At 41.2% G+C, this 17,338-nt stretch overlaps 1 protein-coding gene across 1 annotated transcript in view; it reads right to left on the bottom strand.

The window, feature by feature from the left end:
• MRVI1 (murine retrovirus integration site 1 homolog) overlaps positions 1 to 17,338 on the bottom strand; it is a 116,111-nt gene that overhangs the window by 9,737 nt on the left and 89,036 nt on the right. The window contains exons 13-18 of the mRNA XM_015406962.1: positions 12,861 to 13,001; positions 11,055 to 11,186; positions 10,010 to 10,151; positions 9,598 to 9,647; positions 5,372 to 5,467; positions 4,995 to 5,059 (exon numbers count right to left, since the gene is read on the bottom strand). Of these exons, the coding sequence (XP_015262448.1) occupies positions 4,995 to 5,059; positions 5,372 to 5,467; positions 9,598 to 9,647; positions 10,010 to 10,151; positions 11,055 to 11,186; positions 12,861 to 13,001 (626 nt within the window). The remainder of the gene's footprint in view (positions 1 to 4,994; positions 5,060 to 5,371; positions 5,468 to 9,597; positions 9,648 to 10,009; positions 10,152 to 11,054; positions 11,187 to 12,860; positions 13,002 to 17,338) is intronic.

The raw sequence follows: 17,338 nt of genomic DNA, 5'->3' as shown, positions 1-17,338 counted from the left end.
TTGTTGTTCAGTCGCACAGTCGAGTCCGACTCTTTGCGACCCCATGGACCAGCTCCCGTCAGGCCTTCCGGTCTTCCGCCATCCTCTGAAGTTTGCTCAACTTCATGTTCCTTGCATCTATGTCTCACCATCTCATCCTTTGCCGTCCCCGTCTTCTTTGACCTTCAATCTTTCCCAGCATCAGGGTCTTCTCCAGTGAGTGCTCCCTTCTCATTTGGTGGCCAAAGCACTTGAGCTTCAGTTTCATTATCTGGCCTTCCAAGGAACAGTCAGGGTTGATTTCTTTTAGGACTGACTGATTTGATCTTTTTGCAGTCCAAGGGACTCTCAAAAGTCTTCTCCAGCACCATAGTTCAAAATAATCTATTCTTCGGCGCTCGGCCTTCCTTATAGTCCAACTCTCACAGCCATACATGACACTATGAATTAGCAACCTCCAAAAGCACTAACGTTAGCTGCTTTGCTCAAATCTTGCAAACTGAAGGCAGTGGCTTCCTTCATTGGGTCAATCCATCTCATGTTGGGTCTTCCTCTTTTCCTGTTGCCTTCAACTTTTCCCAGCATTATTGTCTTTTCCAGTGAGTCTTGTCTTCTCATAATATGACCAAAATACTACAGCCTCAATTTGGTCATTTTAGCTTCTAGGGAGAGTTCAGGCTTGATTTCATCTAGAACCCACTTACCTATTTGGCAGTCCATGGTATCTGTAAAACTCTCATCCAATACCACATTTCAAGTGAATCAACTATCTTTCCATCAGCTTCCTTCACTGCCCAACTTTCACACCCATACATAGTAATGGAAAATATTATAGTACGAATTATCTTGATCTTGGTCACAATGACACTTCCTTACACTTGAAAATTTTTTCTAGATCCTTCATGGCTGCCCTTCCCAGTCTCAATCTCCTTCTGATTCCTTGGTTGCAGTCTCCCTTTTGGTTGATGATGGAGTCCAGGACAGAAAATCTTGAACAACTGAAATGTCTTCATCGTCAACCTTAAAGTTGTATAATTCCTCAGTAGCAGGGGTCGTTTCGTTGAAAAAGAGCTAGGGGAACTCATTAGCATGACTCATTAGCATATGCCACACCCCTGACATCACCGGAAGTGTGTCATAAGCAATGTTCCCTCTAAGCTGTGGAGTCTTGTGAGCAAAAATTCTACTTTGTGAGCTACTGGCATTAAAGTTGTGAGCGAACGATTTGGCCACTGTATAAATTAGTTTGCTCTGGAGCCATCCTTCCTGAGCTGAGTCAAAAATGTGTGAGCCGGAGGCTAAAAAACCGTGAGCTAGCTCACACTAACTCAGCTTAGAGGGAACACTGGTCATAAGGCCACACCCACCACTCAGTTAGTCTTAGTCTTAAAGGTTAGTCTTAAAGGTGCTATTTGTTAGTCTTAAAGGTGCTATTTGAACTCTTGGACTATTTTGCAGCAACAGACTAACACAGCTACCTCGGGGAAGCTCCTGGATGGGGCTGGGAATCCTTGCGGAGGCCACGTGGAGTGGCCTCGGCCAGGCAGAGGGGGAGGATGCCAACTTACCCTCCTGCTTCTTCCTCCTTCTGCAACAGAATGAGGCTGGAAGCACGGGGCGGCCGTAAGAAGGGGGTGGGGCTTCGTCGTGTGCCCCGCCCCCTGCACCTCACCCGGGGGAACTGCGATCCCCCGCAATCCCCCCCGAATCGACCTCTGCTCAGTAGTCATTACTTTTGTCTTCTTGATGTACAGCTGTAATCCAGTTTTGGCACTTTCTGCTTTAATCTTCAGCAGTAGTCATTTCAAGTTTTCACTATTTTCTGCCAGAATGTGGTATCATCTACATATCTCATATTGTTAACGTGTCTTCCACCAGTTTTCACTCCACCTTCATCTAAATCCAATCCAGCTTTCTTTATGATATGCTCTGCATATAGATTGAAAAACCAGAAAGATAAAATACATCCTTGTCTGATACCTTTGCCAATTGGAAACCATTCTGTTTCTCCATATTCTGTCCTAACCAATGTTCCCTCTAAGCTGAGTTAGCGTGAGCTAGCTCACAGTTTTTAAGCCTCCGGCTCACAGATCTTTGTCTCGGCTCACACCTTCATCTAAATCCAATCCAGCTTTCTTTATGATATGCTCTGCATATAGATTGAAAAACCAGAAAGATAAAATACATCCTTGTCTGATACCTTTGCCAATTAGAAACCATTCTGTTTCTCCATATTCTGTCCTAACAGTTGCATATTGTCTAGAGTGCAGGTTGCACAGCCAAACAATCAGATGTTGTGGTGCACCCATTTCTTTGAAAGGCAGCTGCAGATTTTTAGGATCCACACAATCAAACACTTTGCTGTAATCTATGAAAAACAAGCTCATTTTCTTCTGAAATTCTCTGATATGCTCAAGTAACCAATGTAAATTTGCAATCTTCTGAATCCAGTGTAGACACCTGGCATTTCTTGCTCCATATACGGCCACAGTCTTTTTTAAGAACATAAGAAGAGCCCTGCTGGATCAGACCAATGGTCCATCTAGTCCAGCATCCTGTCTCACACAGTGGCTAACCAGTTCCTCTGGATGGCCAACAACAGAGCATAGCGGCTAAGGCCTTCCCCTGATGTTGCCTTCTGGTTCAGAAGATTAGTGCCTCTGAATGTGCCCCTCAGTCACCATGGCTAGTAGCCATTGATAGACTTGTCCTCCATGAATCTATCTAATTCCCCCTTTAAAGATGTTTATTCCTGTGGCTATCACTACATACTCTGGCAGCAAATTCCACATTTTAAGCACTCTCTGTAAAGAAGTATTTCCTTTTGCCCATCCTGAACCTACTGTCCATCAGTCACATTAGATGCCCTCAAGTTCTAGTACTTTGGGAGAGAGAGAAAAAGTCCTCATTGTCAACACTCTCCATCCCATGCATAATTTAATAAACCTCTATCATGTCCCCCGTTAGTCGTCTATTTTCTAAACTTAGAAGTCCCAGACTCTTCAGCCTTTCCTCATAGGAAAGGTGCTCCAACTCCCGAATCATCTTGGTTGCCCTCCTCGGCACTTTTTCCAGCTCTGCAATATCTTTTCTGATATATGGAGACAAGGGTTTCAGTGCGACAAGAACGGTTGCACCGGGAAGCTCTCCCGAGTGTTGACCAGATCACCGGCTTCCTTAGAGGGGTTCGGGGGTTCCTGAACTCCAATGAGATCCCTGTAGAGGAGCTCATTGCAAGGGGCTTGATTTGGACCCCTCGGCAAGTGGCAGCGAGCGGGCGGAGATCTGAATGTGCCCCGATGCAGGAGCCAGCTGAGACTGCCCATGCAGACATGGCTGCAGCTATGGTAGTTGTAAAGAGGGCAGTCAAAGAAATTTTTAACTCTACACAAGAGGAAACAGAAATGCTGATGCAACAAACTAAGAAGGAAACAGTTCAGATAGCCTGGAAAGAGGAGGAAAAAAGATATAACTGTTGGTGTGGTCCTGATCCGCAGATTTAGGTATCTGCATATGGAGTCACATATCACTATATACGCTGTAGGTTTCATTTTCTGCATTGATTCAATGAGAGTTTCCAGCAGTAGATACCAGCAGATACTGCAGATGAAAATATTGCCATTCAACAGAGGCTGACACTTCAGAACTAGACCTCATTTGAGAAAATAACAAAAAATGGTAGTGATTGACAGTCTATTAATTGGTCCAAAGTAAAGATCTGTCTGTCCAAACCTTCCCTTAAAAAGATCTCTTCCTAATTTTTAAATCTGGATTGGCCCATAGTGTTAATTTAGCATTTAGACAAGGGTCAACTTGACACTGTTGTGACATTATATGCCATAATTCTCTAACTGCAGAAACTGCAGGAGGAACAGGATCTATTTTAGCATGAATAGATCCTAATGTATTCCATTTAAGGAGAGGCACCAGTCAAGAAGCCCCATGTTGGTTGGTGGGCTGGAGGGAGAAAGGAGAAGGGGGACCCTTCTTTAGGCAGAAGCACTCCACTGATGGAAGGAAGAAGATGGAGGGAGCACCTTTGCCCCCTTCACTGTAGTCTACCAACCCTTCATGCAGGTCCGGCAACTCCAGGAATAAACTTTCCCAGGGTCAGAAAGGACTGCTGGGGAACGTGGAAAGCAGGGAAGATCTGCAATCACTGTACAAGCAAATCACTGGATCCAGCCTCTAGACTTATACATTGAGTCTCAACTCTAATCTTGCTGAGAGCAGTGACATAGGGCACACTAAAAGCCTTTGTCTCAATACAACCTGAAGTGTATTACTTCTAATTCAAATCTAAGGCTGGTCTCCTATGTGCACACAATGTGGGAATGTCCCACTGAATTTAGTGGGCCTTATTTCTGAGTAAATAAGCACATAGAATCAGGCTATAACATCCTTTCTATAGGGAACACTGAAGAGTGTTTTACCCAGTTACTGAAGTGAACCTTAAGAAAGAACAATCTTTAAACAATCTACTTTTATTGATGATTATCTCTCTCTTATGCTATGGTTTTACATTCTTTTAAGAAAACAAAGATACATATTCCACCATAAATCATCCTTATATATAATTGAATAGTGGGTGCCAAAGTTCTAATTCTAAAATGGACTCCCTTAGTGTATGGCTGATGGCACTGCTCCTCAGCATATATCGCCACCAATCAGAAGGCAAAGCCCGGGTCCCGCCCACACCACAACTGCTGCGACAACCTGGTCTTTTGCATATGGAAGCTGATTGGACTTCACTCCATTCCACACCTCAACCCCCCCCCCCGCAAGGCAGTTGGAATGTCAGTTGCATATGGAATCTGCTGTATTCTGGTGGTGTGCAGGTCCCAGATTCATGTTTTAAAAGCAGACTGACACTGTTTGCCCAAAGCCAGAGCACACTCCCAGAGCCTCTTTCTAGATCCCATTGTATTTATTTCCACAACGGGCCTTATTTCTAGTTCCACCATAAATCGTATGCTAAATAAATCCCAATACAGGAGAAAAGACTGTGAACTCACTTCTCTAAAAGTGCGGGTAAGACAGAAGTTGTTGTCAGATTGTTTCTTCCATTTGTTGATTCAGTCTGTAAATAAAGAATTTTACAATTCAATTTAATTCCAAACAGCAACACTAAAACTGTTTGCATTTTCTACATGAAGACATACTCGATGTACATCAAATAAAATTCTCCAATAATTCATAATTAAATGTCTGAAGAGCTGATGTTAGGTTTAATGAACGGTAACTTTCCTACTCTTCCCATGGCTTATATAGTAAACCTAATACTTGAGTTTTTCAATACAACTGAATCTATTCAATACAGTGCATTTATAAAAAATGCAGCAATCACTCTTAAAAAATTCATCATTGCAGAACTTTAAAAATGCAAAGTTACCATGGATGGCATCAAAGGAATGGGTGACATGCTAGGTGACTGGCCTGGGATTTCAAATTTTGAAACAACAGCAACACTGACTCTCCTCCGAGGTGCCTATAATAAAAATGCATTTCATTACACTGATTATAACAAGGAATACTTCTACAGATGTAACACAGAGGAAATCACAGGGAAATTGTGACTAGCAACATTATAATAAAAGTGACTTATTTACCGTTAGGGGTAGTTCAGATGCAATAAGAAGGTTTATTTTAAATGTTAGTTAGTGAAACCGGAAATATGCTACCGGACAATCAGAAAGCACAGAGTTTATGAGTCCTCTCATTTGACTCGAGCCAATTTTCAATTTTGCCAGTACAGTTCTATCTTTGCAGCTATGAAGGCAACATATCTGGCTACTGTTCATGCTGTTCTGGATAACTCTAGCTAGGCCTGATTCCAATATAGACATGCACTTAAGAAGTCAGTGTGGTGTAGTGGTTAAGAGTGTTGGACCAGTATTGAGGAGACTGAGATTTGAATCTCCACTTGTGCCATGGAAGCTTGTTGGATGACCATGGGCCAGTCACAAAGCTCAGCCTAACCTAAGGATAAAATGGAGGAGACGAGGAGAAGATAATGATGTAAACTACTTTGGGTCCCCACTGGGGAGAAAGGCAGGATATAAATGAATTAAATAAAATAATAAATGGGCTCTAGGTATCTAGTTAGCTTTCCTACAACAGATCATTACATTCCTAGCTATAGGCACACTTCAATAACATTTTAGGCTCATTAAAGGTACAGTACATAAGTAAATACTAATAGAGAATCTCTGCTTCTATTTTAAGCTTTTTATTAAAGTATAACTATTGTATTCTTAACACTAACTAAACCAACAAAACAGTATACCATCCATTCATCCAACATTGGTACATACATAAATAAAGGGGAGTAATCACATGAGTCCATATGGTATTTTAGACTTGACTCAATTCATTGGAATTTATGGCTCAAACAGCACTGTGGGATAGGTGAATGAAATTGATACTGTCTTACTATGGCTCCGGTCACACGGCCAGAAAAATGCAGGGGGGGGAAGCATGGCTGTTTGCCCCGAGGAAAAATAACACGCAGTTTCGCGATCAGACCTCCCGTGGAGGTTCCGTGGAGGTCCTGTGGATAGGGGGAGGTGCAGATCATCCAGTGAGGCAGGCAGGGGGTGGGCAGTAGTTCTGTAAGGGCAACAGTCCGGGGAGCCGTCTGGTGGGGCGCGCGAAGAGGGCAAAGCAGCATGGCTCAGCCCCCTCCGCCCTGACCGCGCCTCCTTCTCCGCTCGCCTGTCTTCGAGGCCACGGTGCCGCCCTCCTGAGCTGTGCCCCCTTCCCCAAGTAGACTTCCTACTCTACCGCCGTGCCCCCCCTCTTCTGGGCTTCGTCTCAGCCGCTTTATCTTCTGCCTTGCCCCCTTTCCCCCTATCTATTTGTCGCTCGCCTCAAGCCGTGCGCTCTTTGTTGCTTTCTTCTGGCTGCTCTCCTCTTCTCTGCATGACTCAAGTTATGTGGGGTTTTTTAAAATTAAACTAACGTTTGCGCATGATCCGTTTTGTGCTTGTGCGCATCCGTGGAGACTTGGGGAAAAAAACACCTTTTAGCTAGGGGACATGGGCGGGCACCGGAACTACCTCCGGAAACGGGATCAGACGCTTGCCCTTGCCCCGCGGTTTCTGGAAACTAGTACCTCCGAGGTACTAGCTTTTTAAACCGCATCTTCGGAGGGAAGCCTTGGTTGAGCCATGGGAGCACTACGCTTCCCAGATGTGCTGGTAAGATCGCGCCCAGAAACCCCGCCTATCTTCCGTCCCTGTTGCGTGGCTAATGCTCCGTGTGACCGGGGCCAATGTTATGTTATACGTGATGTAGTTTAATGATTTGTTATAAACTGACTGGTTTGTAATTTCAGATTCTCAAGACTTCTGCATCATGTTTTGAAGGTATTGTAAGTTTTAAAATGTTATACTTGATCTTAATAAACATTTTAAAATTGGAAAAAGAAAAAATAATTAACAGGTCACAGGCAAGGAAGCCATTCTGAGAAGAAGCTGTCGATCTACTTAACTTTCCCTATTTATAGGATTTTAACATCATTTCCTAACAATTGCTAACTATCCCACTTGATAAGGGTGCACTTCGTTGGCTGATTAATTATCTTATAACTTCAAATACCAAGTTCATTCTTGCTACTATTAGTTCATTCTTGCTACTTTTTATCTTTAAGAAATCTATTCAAAAACAGGGATTAGAAGTTTCTCATACATATGAATATCTTTTGGCTCACAACCAACACACTCATCTTTAAACAGTATCTCCACTTCTGTGAAGTTGGACATTCCTGCCATACTCAGACATTCTCTGCACCCTGGGCTTCAACAAATTATATCTATTGCTAATGGGTTAGACAGCTTCTAATCTACACAAGGCTGTACAATTAAGTTACTATTTTGTTTCTTGACCCTCTCCAAGGCTATTCTATTCTGGGTCTCTAGCAATGCTCCCTGTAAGCTGTGGAGTCTTGTGAGCAAAAATTCTACTTTGTGAGCTACTTGCATTAAAGTTGTGAGCGAGCGATTTGGCTACTGCATAAATTAGTTTGCTCTGGAGCCATCCTTCCTGAGCTAAGACTAAAATGCGTGAGCTGGAAGCTAAAAAATGCGTGAGCTGGAAGCTCATACTAACTCAGCTTAGAGGGAACACTGGTCTCTAGACTCCTGTTTTGGCATGCTTCACTGAGAGGCCAGGCTAAATTTTTTTCTGTGTACAGAGACATTTTCTATGATTTTTTTTGGTCAAGTCCAGCAACTATTCCTCTATATTTGTGGTCATCTCTATGACAATACATGAAGCTGTCGTTGGCAGTGGGAAAGGCAGTATTTGAATATTAGTTGTGGAATTCTTAGTATTTTAAATAAGAGCTAGTAATGCCATGCTTAAGCCAAGTGGGGAAAAATTAAATTCTATATTGTCTGCAGAAGGAAATGAACAAGTGGCTTGTTCAAATCAAAATAAAAAGAACAAATAAATACAAATAAAAAGAATAAAGAACTAAAGGAAGGAGCCAAGGGACACTTAATGTACCAGAAGGGCCTTGGTGGCTCAGACCAGTAGTATGCCTAGACCAGCATTTTGCTTCCTTGTTTCCAGAAGCCCAGACGGCCCACAACAGGAGCACAGAGACCAAAGACTTCCTTGCCTGCTGTCCTTCCCCAGCAGTTGGCATTCAGAAGTTTGGTGGTAGCCAGGGCTATTTTTGGGCAGGAACGCACAGGAATGGAGTTCCGGCTGGCTCCCGAGTTGGCCACGCCCAGCAGGAACTCATTAGCATAATAGGTCACACCCAACTGCAGAAACTCATTAGGATTGGCTACATTAGGGGTGTGTGGCCTAACATGCAAAGGGTTCCTGCTACAAAAAAACCTCTGGGTCTTGACAACAAACAAGGTATACAGAATAAGAAGCAAAAGGTGGGTGTGGCTGGATAACCACACTTCTGGTAATGTGGGGTGTGGCCTAATATGCTAATGAGCTACTCTGTCAGGGTGTGGCCCAATATGCTAATGAGTTCATGCTGTTGGGTGTGACCTATTATGCTAATGAGTTCCTGCTGGGCTTTTTCTACAAAAAAAGCCCTGGTGGTAGCATACAATGAGGTCCCATTCCCCTATTGTGACAAATAGTCATTGATGGGCCTATTCTCTACAATCCCCTTTTAATAGCCATTTAAGTTAGTGGTCAACACCATATCCCATGGCAGCAAGTTTCACAAGTTAACTAATACAATACATCAAGTCCTTCACTGGTCCATCCAGAATCTACTGTCCATTATGTTCCTGGGATGCATCTGAGTTGTAGTATTTTGGGACTTTCTCCATACCACATATAATTTCATAAACGCCTATTGTGTCTTCCCTACCTCATCTATTTTCTAAACAGAAAATCCCCCAAGACTTTTGCTTATCCTTTTAGGCCACGTGTTTTTACCCTGTGCAACCATTGTAAATACGTTGGGGAATTCCAAAAATTACATATAAATCTGTGCAAAAAATGAGATTTTCCCTTTGATTGGGCACTAGAACAGCTTGGGGTGCATGAGCCAGTGAAATATCTTGGCCCCTGGGGGTTTTCAACCATAATTTGCATACAATTTTCATTAAATATCTTTATTTCTTTGAAAACTTGGAAGAATACCTTTCCAACTGTAAGAGACATGGATCTAGATGTACGTGGAACACCATCCTCTGTAAAAAAAAACACAAAAAACAAACCCACAACAGAATATTGATGCCAGTTTTTTCTCCAACAGACTCATGGTACTCATAAGGATATTAATGTAAAGGAATATTGTGCATTAATCAAGCCTAGTCTTCTCTGATATAAGTCTAGAAGAGTTTTGGAAGGAAATTATTTCCCATTTAAGCTTCTAAAGGAATCAGATGACCTAAATAAATCCTTAAACTCAACTTTTGCAAATATTTCTTTTTTTATCAGGTACTTTGATGCTCCATTTAATATCTATGTAGGTATAGGAGTATCAACTTCAAGACAGTCAGCAATGCAAACTGGTATTTTAAAACCATTGAGCATTAAGGACACTATTTACCAGGAGAACTGTAGCTTCTGCTAGAATTCTGATTGGCAAGTTTCTTATACTCCATAAGCTCAGCATGATCCTTTTCATATGTTCTCTTCAAATTCTCCACATACTGCATCATAACTTCAGTGGCCTTTGACATGCGCTTCTCCTGCAAAGGAGATATGTAGCATACATAAAAGCATATTTTCAACATGAAGCAAACAGCATCAGTTCTAGCAAGATCTTGCTACTTATCAGAGAAAATTATTCTGATAAATATGGTCTCCCAGAGATGAAAACAGGCACATATTGTAATGAGAATGCTATTGTAAGTTTCAAGTAAGGCAGATACCTTCTCTTCTACAGAGGCATTTCTTTAAAAGGAAAGAATATCTAGAACATCCACGGCAGAGCTGTGGATTGGATTCAGTGCTATTTGCCTGCCTTGCCCATCCCCTTCTGTCTTTTGGATAAATTTTTCTTCTAAAAGAACCAAGGAATCAGATTCCTGCACACCTGTTATCTGAGGTGAAACACCTACTGAGAACAGTGTTCACAGACCTCCCAATATCTTGTCTAGCTGGGCTGAGAAAGACATCTGTGTGAGACTTTGGAGGGTTGCTGATGGTCAGAATGCACAATATGGTGGTAGGTGAATCAAACATGCAGTAGTTTCATGTGTTTGTAGCACATCTGGGGGTTTCCTTTGGGGCACAGAGTGTGACTGCAGCCAAGATTTTCCACAAGACATGGCAACTTCAAGTAATTACAAATACAAGATATTTAGGGAGGCCAGCACTGCCTTGGAAAATATCAGCAGATTTTTAGGGCAGTGCCTGGAGATGGTTGGAGTTTCAGGAACCTGTCATATCACTTCCAGGTGATGCTCTAGGAATTTCCCCTAAACTCTGTTAAAGAGCATAGATACATGGGCTACATTACTAGAGCATCGCTATGGAGGCCATTTTCTATACCTTTTCCCCCCCACTTATCAATTTCTTGAGGGTGGGGGTTTGCCCACCATGTGTAGGTAAATGGCAAGCCTAAAGATGTTTGACGTGAGTAGTCTTACCTGGCGAACAGCTCCAACCATTTCAGCCCGGCTAGATAATCTAGAGGCCAAACGATGCAGCACAGTGATATCCTCCAACAATTTCTGGTACATCTCTCTGTGTTCAGAATGATGCCATAAGGAAGCCGAAGACTGCAATGACAGCATGCACTAACACGTCAAATCAAGGAGAACTTTAAACAAACAGCTATTACAACTTACAATTTTAAGAGTGTCCCCTTTAATCATTTGGAGGCGGCAGTTCTTTAATTGCCTTTGTTTCTTATCATACACAATGCTTGCAGTATCATTGTAGGAATCAAAAGAAAGCCCTGTTTCAAGGTATTATAATGCATACTGACATTAAGCTATCAAACTCTGACAAACTGTTCTTTTGTGTTAGCTTTTGATCAGCATTACAAAGCTTGTATTTTCAAATGGTTTAGTTGCTGCCTTGAATGTAGGAGAGGTAGGGCTTGCATATTTAAATAAATAAAATGGAAAGAATGAACTCTGTGTCCGACATCAGAAAAAAAATGAAGCTATACTCCAATTTAGAAACAGCTCTTTAATAATTTCAGAAAGTACACAGACTGTCTGACTCCAATGGGACCACATAATGTCTTGCTGAATAAAAATGCTTTCCCCCATTAGTATTTCTTTTAAAACCCTAAATATTTAAATTGTCTCATTTCTTGTTGAACATGAAGTTGAATGCAGACAAAAGATTGGGGTCTACTTTATGAAACAGACTCCATTCCAACACATTTGACTGTCAGAAAGCTTCCAAAGGATTCAGAATGGATATGTTAATCAGACACGATGGTAGCTTTAAAAAGTTTAAACATAGTGTTCTTTGGTACTATTAATACTACTATTAATTTTAAACACCATGTGTTTCTAGGGAAAAGATGGACTTCTAATTAATTTCAATAGGATGTGACCAGGCACAGACAGACTATAATCTGTATATTTTTTATTTGTATAGAGTGTCCCTTCCCCCAAGTAGCAGTTTGCACTGGAGGCCACTTTAACCTCTCCAGCTTTTGAGAAGGGAGCACTCACTGATGCTGGGAAAGATTGATGGTAAAAGGAGAAGGGAACGGCAAAGGATGAGATGATTAGACAGTGTTATCAATGCAACAAACATGAAGTTAAGCAAACACCAGAGGATGACGGAAGGCAGGAGGGCCTGGCTTGATGTGGTCCATGGGGTCGCGAAGAGGTGGACTCGACATCGAGGTGGACTGAACAACAACAAACAACTTGTCATTATGAGAATGACATGCTTCATAGTATAGCAGCTTTGGAGGACATATATAGCCATAGCAACAAAACTGCATTAAAGCCACTGAATTCAAGTGCAAACTGCAGTGCAATTTCATTGTTAGGGATAGGCCAAACCACAAACCAAACCATGAACTGATATGAACGAAGAGGTTGATTCATGAACTGAACCAGTTCATATAACTTTCTGGCACCTGCTTTCTGCTCCCCACTGCTTTTCATGGGAAGCAGAAAGCAGGGTTTTAAATGGCTCCAAGCCATTTAACCCCCTGCTTACTGCTCACCTAAACCTCTGCTTTCTGCTTGCCACCACTCAACTGTTTTTTATGAATAGCAGAAAGCACGGGTTTAAATGGCTTGAAGCCATTTAAGCATGTACTTTCTGCTCTTCACGAACTGTCACAAATGCCTTAAAATTCATGGAAGTTTATAGTGGCTCTTCAGTTCGTGAACATCACTTTGCGAACCGCCCAAAATTCATCACAAACTTATGTTTGTGAGTTGGTTCATGCCTATCCCTATTCATTATGCCATTCTTACCGTAATAGCTACTTTAAAATTGTCCAGTTCTTTCTCCGTGTTCTCCTCTGCAAGATTTCTCTCCCTCTCAGCCTGGTTAATTCTCGATTCCAAAGTGTAACTATCATTTCGGAAAGCCAATGAAAGTTGTATAAATACATTCTGTTGAGGTAAAATAAAGAGAAACCTGTTCATCATCAATTGTATCGTAAATAAGATGCAGAGTGCAAAAGAAAAGGGCCAGATGCAGTTTTTGCATTCAGTTGTGTGTATTGGTAGGGATTAATTTCCTGATCTTCTCTAGAAGTTATTTTCTGTCAAAGCATATTGGACATGATGGGAGTTTAGTAATAATCAGATTTCACAGGTTTTTAAAAAGTTAGTTAATTTATCCCACCCTTCCTCCAAGAAACTCAGTACAGCATGCAGGGCTAATTTTTTCCAATAATCTTATGAGGTACAGCAAATTGAAAAACAGTCACTGACAACAGATGTCACTCACACCCAACCCATTTTTGAGGTTTACACGAAATCTTTGGGACAAGTATAGAAACGTTTTGGCTCCCAGTATTTCACGGGTAGCAGCATTCCTAGGTCAATATTGGTTCCCTCCTGAGAAGAGGCTAGAAGATTTTTGTCTTAAAAAAGCGATATTTGAACTTTAATAAAAGTAAACAAAAAAGCAAGATGTCGGAGCTGAGCTGTGAAACTAGCAAACAAGAAAGGAGGAACTTCCGGTGTAGGCGTTTCATCTTTTGTTGTGCCGGCTGTTAAATAAACAGATTGTGTGTGACTGTGACCTTGAGTGGGACTGTGAGAAAAGAATTGAGCTGTGACAAGCGAGAAAGTGCCCTGAAAAGTGCTTTTATAAGTCAACAGTTGCGGAGAGAAGGTCCAGCTAAGAGAATGGCAGCGTTTAAACATATAAGCGAGAGATGGAAAAAGGAGAAAACCATTCTCAAAGCCAGAGACCTTTTGAAGAGGCACGAGAGAACAAGGACTATGGCATTTGCAGTTTGCAAACAGACAGCGGAAGCAGCGACCCGGAGGAGGAGCCGAGAAGCCGGAGAGGAGTAAACAGAGGAAGCTCCTGCCTGAATTCGGAGATTAAAAGAAGCCAGCCCATAGATGATCGTTTTAAAAATCGTTGGAAAAGACTTTGCTAGCGGAGCACCATTGGGACACTACTAATATATTAACATAGACAATCCATTTAACCGGTTTGAAAAAAGAAGTTTGACAACTCACAGAAGAAGCCAAAGAAGAAAATTCTAATATTACTAACAGATTAACTTTACCAGTTAAAACATCACTCACCTTTCTCTTGATCCCACTATATACCCTCCCCCTTTCTAACTAAGCGAAATATCTCTCCTTTTTAGGAGAGGAAATAAAGCTTTTAAACAAAAATAAATATTGGTTCCCTCCTGGTAGACAAGATCAATACTTTCGCAACTGGAGAGAGAAAGGCCTTTATAAACTGAGTGACATTTATGCGAAGGGCCAATTGTGTTCAGTACAACAATTGGAATTGAAACACAAGACTATAATATCCTGGCTGCAATATCATCAGCTTTATCACATGCTCCATAATACCACTATTGTCGCACAACTGAATAGACCACTTACCTCTTTTGAAACACTGTTACAGAAAGGGTCGCAAGAATCTAAGGGACTCATAATAACTGTGATATACCAACTATTAAATCAAAAACTTTGGTCGCAGACCACCGCACTTCAACAAGCGTGGCAAAAGAACTGTGGACATGCCTTCCCCAACAACCACTGAAATAGTATCTGGGACTCTTACCTCTATACCACTAAAACATTGAACATAAATTTCCAAAACTTTAAAATATATTCCAGATGGTACATGACACCAGTGAGATCATTTCAGTGCAAATTTAAGATGAACTCTAGCTGTTGGAAGGGTTGTGGAAAACAGGAACCTTTTAGCACTGCTGGTGGGGAAGCCCAAGAATTTTTAGCTTTTGGACAACTATCACATCAGTTATAGATAGGATTTTGGGACAACCTATACCCAACACTCCTGAATCCGTATTACTTAACTTTTGGCCTGGTCAATTTTTATCAAAACATAAAACCAAATTAGCCTCTTTATTACTTATAGCAACCAAAATACCTTTAGCTCAATTTTGGAAACTCAACAAAATACATTATTTGAAACAATGGTTTTCTAAAATATGGGATATTGCGGCAATGGATAAAGTTGCAACACAATTGGTTGTGGCTGAAACTCCGACAAAGGAATATGACTTTGTTGAAAAATGGTTTCCTTTTTTAAAAAAATGTTACATCTAACCCTAAAGAAGCATGTACTTTGCCTAAGAAATACATGGACTTTGCATTTTATTAACTTTGAATAGGCTCTTTTAATGCAAATTGAACTTAAGTACTGGTGCATTAACAATTTACAAATTGTTATTTATTTTGTTATTTGTATTTTTTTTAGTTAAAGTTACATAATGGTATATATATATAAAAAACAAAATTGATTACAATTTAAAAAATGAAATGAAAACAGTATAATGCATCCAATAAACAATGCAGTATAAGAAGGGGATTCAAATATGGAAAACCTAATGAGGACCTACTTCCATCTGACTTAGTTACATTCTAATAAGGAATGCTTGCACTCTAGTTCAGCATGTGAGAAGTTGGCTGACTACCCAGTGACAAGGGGGAAGCCAGTCACCCATTCATTTCACATACTCCTTCCAGGGCTGCACTGAGAAGAGTCCATTGACTTATCTGAACTAAGAGCCTACATAATTTTTTTTAGTACAGATTCCTAAATTGATTTCTACATGGTATAAACCTCATTGCAACCATATTTACCTGCATTAGAATCTGATTACATAAGACATGAAATGTGAATTGGGTTGGGGGAAACTCCACCCCAAATTGTACTTCACTTCTGACTCGGTACTCACCTTAAGAATGTTGCGGGTGGGCAAACTGACTGTGGAGTGTGTGGGCAGTAGAGAATTCAGCATTCACTTCCCTTCTACCCCACACGCTTTCACCAGAAGAAAATCACCAGGGGGGATGACAGCTGTTTGTCCTACTGCCAGTTCCACATTTCCTGGGCAGACATGAGGAACTGGCAGTGGACAAACAGCCGGTCCCCGGTGACCATTTTCCCTGGCCAAACCATGCAGGACAGAATGGAAGAAATGCTGAATCTTTCCTGCTGCTATGCTGCATTCCACAGTCAACCTGGCTCTCCCGCCATTTTTAAGGTGAGTACTAGGGCACACTTCAAATGAGAGTTGGGTTGGGGATTCCCCAAATCCAACTCACATTTCAAAACTCATTTACTCAAACTTCTTAGTCTGCAGTTCTTTGCATCTGACAATTCAGGAGTAATATTTCTAAATGTTAACCCCATCTTTCATTTTCAGGGCATAATGTGGGTAGGGGTCTTCCATGGATACAAAGTAGCACAGCATAGTGTAGTGGGAAGAACAGTATCCCACAGTGCCATAAGGAGAGAACACCCCTCTAAGCTCATTGACGTCAATTGACCTAGAAGACTGTAACTCTACTCTGGATGGCAGAGCCAACTTAACTCATTTTACTATCCCACAACTTTTTAGAACTGTTATCCTATGCTCATCCAGCAGTCATTTCTGTGGTAATACAAGGGCTATTATCCATCCTCCCTACTGTTAATCTCAGTCCACAGATCATGTAAATCTGCCATCCTCATTACAGTCAGCCTGAGGTTGAGTTATGCACAGTAAACCTTGGGGGGTAGCCATCTTCCAAGAATTTGCAACTTATAAGAGGAAAAACAAATGCATAGTCAGTACTATACAAGTATGCCTTGGACTGATGGTAACCACTACCAGGGGCTTCTACAAAGGTCCAGAGATTTTGCCTTCCTTGTTTACAACTTGTATAAATAGTAGCCTGCTTAGAATCCATACTAGATTTGTTTGATCCTGGCAGTCCATGTCTAAAGGAGTTCTGTTTGGCAACGCATTCATGCTTCAGAGAAAATTTTGTTTAGGTAAATTTTGTTTCCAAAATCCTATAACAGATTATACAGACTAGCTTTACTTTTTGAAAGATATACTAATTTATTTCATTGTTCATCAAGGTTGGTTCTGTATATTTCAACGAAGCAATATTCTACCTATTTCCAGAAGCTCTAGGACACTGGAAGACTACACTCTGAAGGAAACAGCTTGTTAAAGCTTATTAGAAACAAGAAAGGTCCTATGTTTTCTGGTTAGACTTTCTACAAGATTACACACATCAGCAGCCTTTGCAAAGGAAGTGGAGACATATGCTTGCCATTTACTAAGAACATTTTATTGAAGAGATAAATGCTTACTGCAGGAACTAGAAGACAAGATTATCTGAATTTAAGCTTACAAAAGAGCAATTAAAAATACTAGAATCACAATACCAGGAAGCTACAATGTCGGCTCAATTTTGTCCTGGGGTCACCTCTCCCCACTTTGTTACTG

The sequence above is a fragment of the Gekko japonicus genome, unplaced genomic scaffold (assembly GCF_001447785.1).
Source record: "Gekko japonicus isolate JY-2015 unplaced genomic scaffold, Gekko_japonicus_V1.1 scaffold1489, whole genome shotgun sequence".
NCBI classification, from domain to species: domain Eukaryota; kingdom Metazoa; phylum Chordata; class Lepidosauria; order Squamata; family Gekkonidae; genus Gekko; species Gekko japonicus.
This window is presented reverse-complemented; position numbering and strand designations above follow the sequence as displayed.